Source organism: Temnothorax nylanderi, unplaced genomic scaffold (genome assembly GCF_030848795.1).
Source record: "Temnothorax nylanderi isolate EJ_2023f unplaced genomic scaffold, tnyl_v1.0 TNYL_tig0657_pilon, whole genome shotgun sequence".
Lineage (NCBI taxonomy): Eukaryota > Metazoa > Arthropoda > Insecta > Hymenoptera > Formicidae > Temnothorax > Temnothorax nylanderi.
The window spans coordinates 80073-83350 of record NW_027249719.1 but is presented as its reverse complement, the minus strand read 5'-3'; the positions used below and the strand labels follow the sequence as shown (position 1 = coordinate 83350).

The window sequence follows — 3278 nt, the reverse complement described above, 5'->3', positions numbered from 1 at the left end:
TTTCGACAGCGAAACGAGGCGGCGTATTGCCGATTCTACCGTTGTTGGGAGTTCTCGGTTCTCTGGCCGGCGCGGCGGAGCGGCCGGAATTACAACGGCGGTGAACGCTAGCAAAGCCGCGCGGCGTCAGCTGAAAGAGACGCAACGTCATAATCGCGCCATGGAAGGTCGCGGACTTTATCTCGCTCCGTACAAATATGGACAAGGACTGTATCTCGGCCCGCACAAACGCGGGCGAGGAATAGCGTTGAAGATTTAAAAAAAACATCAAAGAAGTCGTTAAATATGCCCACGGGTGTTACGACTAACGTACAATTGAGTCGACTGGCAAGGCGAATGCGCGTACCGTTCTTCAGAGGTGTTTTCATGCGTGATTCGTTACCGATCGTCGATGGCGTACGTCGAAACGAGAGGGGTATTGTGAATTTGAACGATGCAGCGGGCCGCGGTACTCATTGGGTAGCGTACGCCAAGAGGGGAGATCGAGTCGTATATTTCGACAGTTTCGGCAATCTTCGACTACCGATAGAACTGGTGCGATATTTCGGACCGAGCGTGACGAAGATTGAGTACAATAGCACGTCTTATCAGGGCTACGATCAGAGCATCTGTGGACAATTGTGTCTGCGATTTCTCCGGACGATCGACGACGATCGACGCTAATTTAAAACCTGACGACGCGCCGTGTGGAGACTCAGTGTTCGTCGAACGGTTTCCGCCGACATGTCTATAACGTTCACGCTGACCGGGAAGAGCAGCATCCTCGCGGGGCACTATTTTCCCGCCGTGGATCTGAGCGACGGTGACTACGAGCTCGGTCTAACGTGTTTTGAGACTTATCACACGATTCCGAACGTGAATTTTTTGAATAATAAATTTTATTTCGACGAGGATGACACGGAAATTACGATTCCCGAGGGATCGTACGAGATACGGGCCATACACGAGTTTTTGAAACGTGAAATTTCACGGAAACGTCCGCGACGCGTGGTTCGTTCCAACGACGATCGTACTTCGGTCGCGGATATCGCGCGAGAGGAGGCCGTTCGCGCGAACGGCTACGAAGACGAGGCCGCGGAATACCCGATAGTGCTCCGCGCAAACTATAATACGATGAAGAGCGAGATCAAGTGCGCTTTCAGAGTGAACTTTAACAAACCGAACAACGTCGTATCGCTGCTGGGATTCTCGTCAAGATGTATATTGCAGCCGGGACAGTGGTATATTCGAATCGGACGCACCGATTAATATTATCAACATAACCATTATCCGCGTGGAGTGTAACGTGACCGCGGGTGCGTACAGCAACGGCAAACGCGTTCATACGATACACGACTTTTCACCGAGCGTACCACCGGGATATAAGATATCGGAAACGCCGGCGCAGATCATTTACCTGCCGATCATCGCGCGGAGCGTTACGAATCTAACAATACGCGTCGCTGATCAAGACGGACGATTGCTCGATTTTCGAGGAGAAGAAATCACCGTCAGATTGCACGTACGACGGCGAGAGCGATAACGCGGCAGCCGTGTGCGTGAGTGTACGCGCGACATATGAGATGCTAGTGTTGAACGACTCGGAGCACGCGACAGATAACAGTAATATCTTTACGGCTGCGCCGATCGACGATATCGTCTAGTCGACATTCGGTGGCGTTAAACAAGAGACGAGAAAGAAGCTCAACGCGTCGAACGTAAAGTTTTTACAATCTCTGGGATTCGCAGTGCGAAACATCTGAACGATTACTGAAATTCTCAACATCGGAGGCGAGCCGGTCTTTGACGATTGCATCGTCAAGATCGAGACTTTCACGTACAACCCGTACGCCAACACAACATTTGACTATAGCGACGAGATACGAATACCCATACAACAGCAGGATCTGTATACGTTGCCGTGCGAAAGTTTTCTCTACGTCGAAGGAACATTGTCGGTGACCAGAGCAGCCGGTCAAGCCGATAACGTAGTATTGGGTACTAATTGCGTCGCGTTCATGTTCGATGAGATTCGATACGAGCTCGACGGTATGGAGATTGATCGCTGCAGAAACGTAGGAATAACCAGCACGCTCAAGAACTACGTTACGGTATCGTCCGACAGAAGCGTGATCCTGAGAAACGCTGGCTGGGATCCACAGAATAACGCGAACGGATATTTCAATTTCTGCGTACCGCTCAATTTGTTACTGGGATTTTGCGAGGATTACGAACGCGTGGTGATCAACGCTCGTCACGAATTGATCTTGATACGATCGCGCAACGACAACATATCCCTGGTGGAAGTCTCGCGTTGGAGCCTACTATCAAAATACTCAAGATACAATGGCGAATGTCTTACGTGGTATTGAACAAGATCAACAAGCTGTCGATGCTGCGCGCCTTGGAAAACGGACGATATCTAAGTATGGGTTTCCGTTCGTGGGATCTGTACGAGTATCCCCTGTTGCAGAACACGACCAAGCACTCGTGGGCCATTAAGACCGCGACTCAGCTCGAGAAACCGCGATACGTCGTCTTCGCTCTGCAGACGGGTCGGAAGAACGTCATGTCCGCCGACACAAGCCGATTCGACTACTGCAACTTGACCAACTTAAAACTCTATCTAAACTCGGAAGTTTATCCGTACGACGACATGAATTTGGACTTTGATAAACACAGATGGGCGATTCTGTACGATATGTACGCGCGTTTCTGCAAGGGCTACTACGGATACGAATATCTCGAACCGAGTCTTACCGTTTCGACTTTTCTACGTAACGGCCCGTTTGTGATCATCGATTGCTCTCGCCAAAACGAATCCGTAAAAAACGCCACCGTGGATGTCAGAATAGAATTCGATTGCATGGAGAACGTACCGCCGAATACCTCCGCGTACTGTCTCATCATACACGACCGCGTGATTGAGTACAACCCGTTGACGAACGTGGTGCGCAAAATAGTCTGAGTGGTCGCGGCAACGTCGACGTAAATATTTTTTTCTCTCTCTTTTTCACTCCCCGATACAATTATTTAGAGGGGAAAGGGAGGGAGGGGGGGAAGTATAAATCAGAGTGTCGCGAGACGGTTTGCAGAGTTGCGCGTCATTCCTCTCGATTGACGCATCGACGAGAGAGAGATAAAGAAATCTCGTCATGTCCATACCAACGTTTGTGGACCTGCAAGGATTCCTCGTCGGGATGAAATTTATCGTGAAGGAGGTGGCGGGGGGTGCTGAGAAAAGGCTGCGTTCTGACGCATCACATCTTTACGTACCCCATGCCGTGGAATCTCCTCAC

At 50.3% G+C, this 3278-nt stretch overlaps 1 protein-coding gene across 1 annotated transcript; it reads left to right on the top strand.

Annotated features, from left to right (window-relative positions):
• Positions 1-723: 723 nt before the first annotated feature.
• Positions 724-2947, top strand: LOC139784670 (uncharacterized). Its single transcript, XM_071723866.1, has 4 exons — positions 724-855; positions 1452-1602; positions 1927-2285; positions 2357-2947. The coding sequence occupies exons 1-4, from the start codon at positions 724-726 to the stop codon at positions 2945-2947; spliced, it is 1233 nt and encodes a 410-aa protein (XP_071579967.1).
• Positions 2948-3278: the final 331 nt, after the last annotated feature.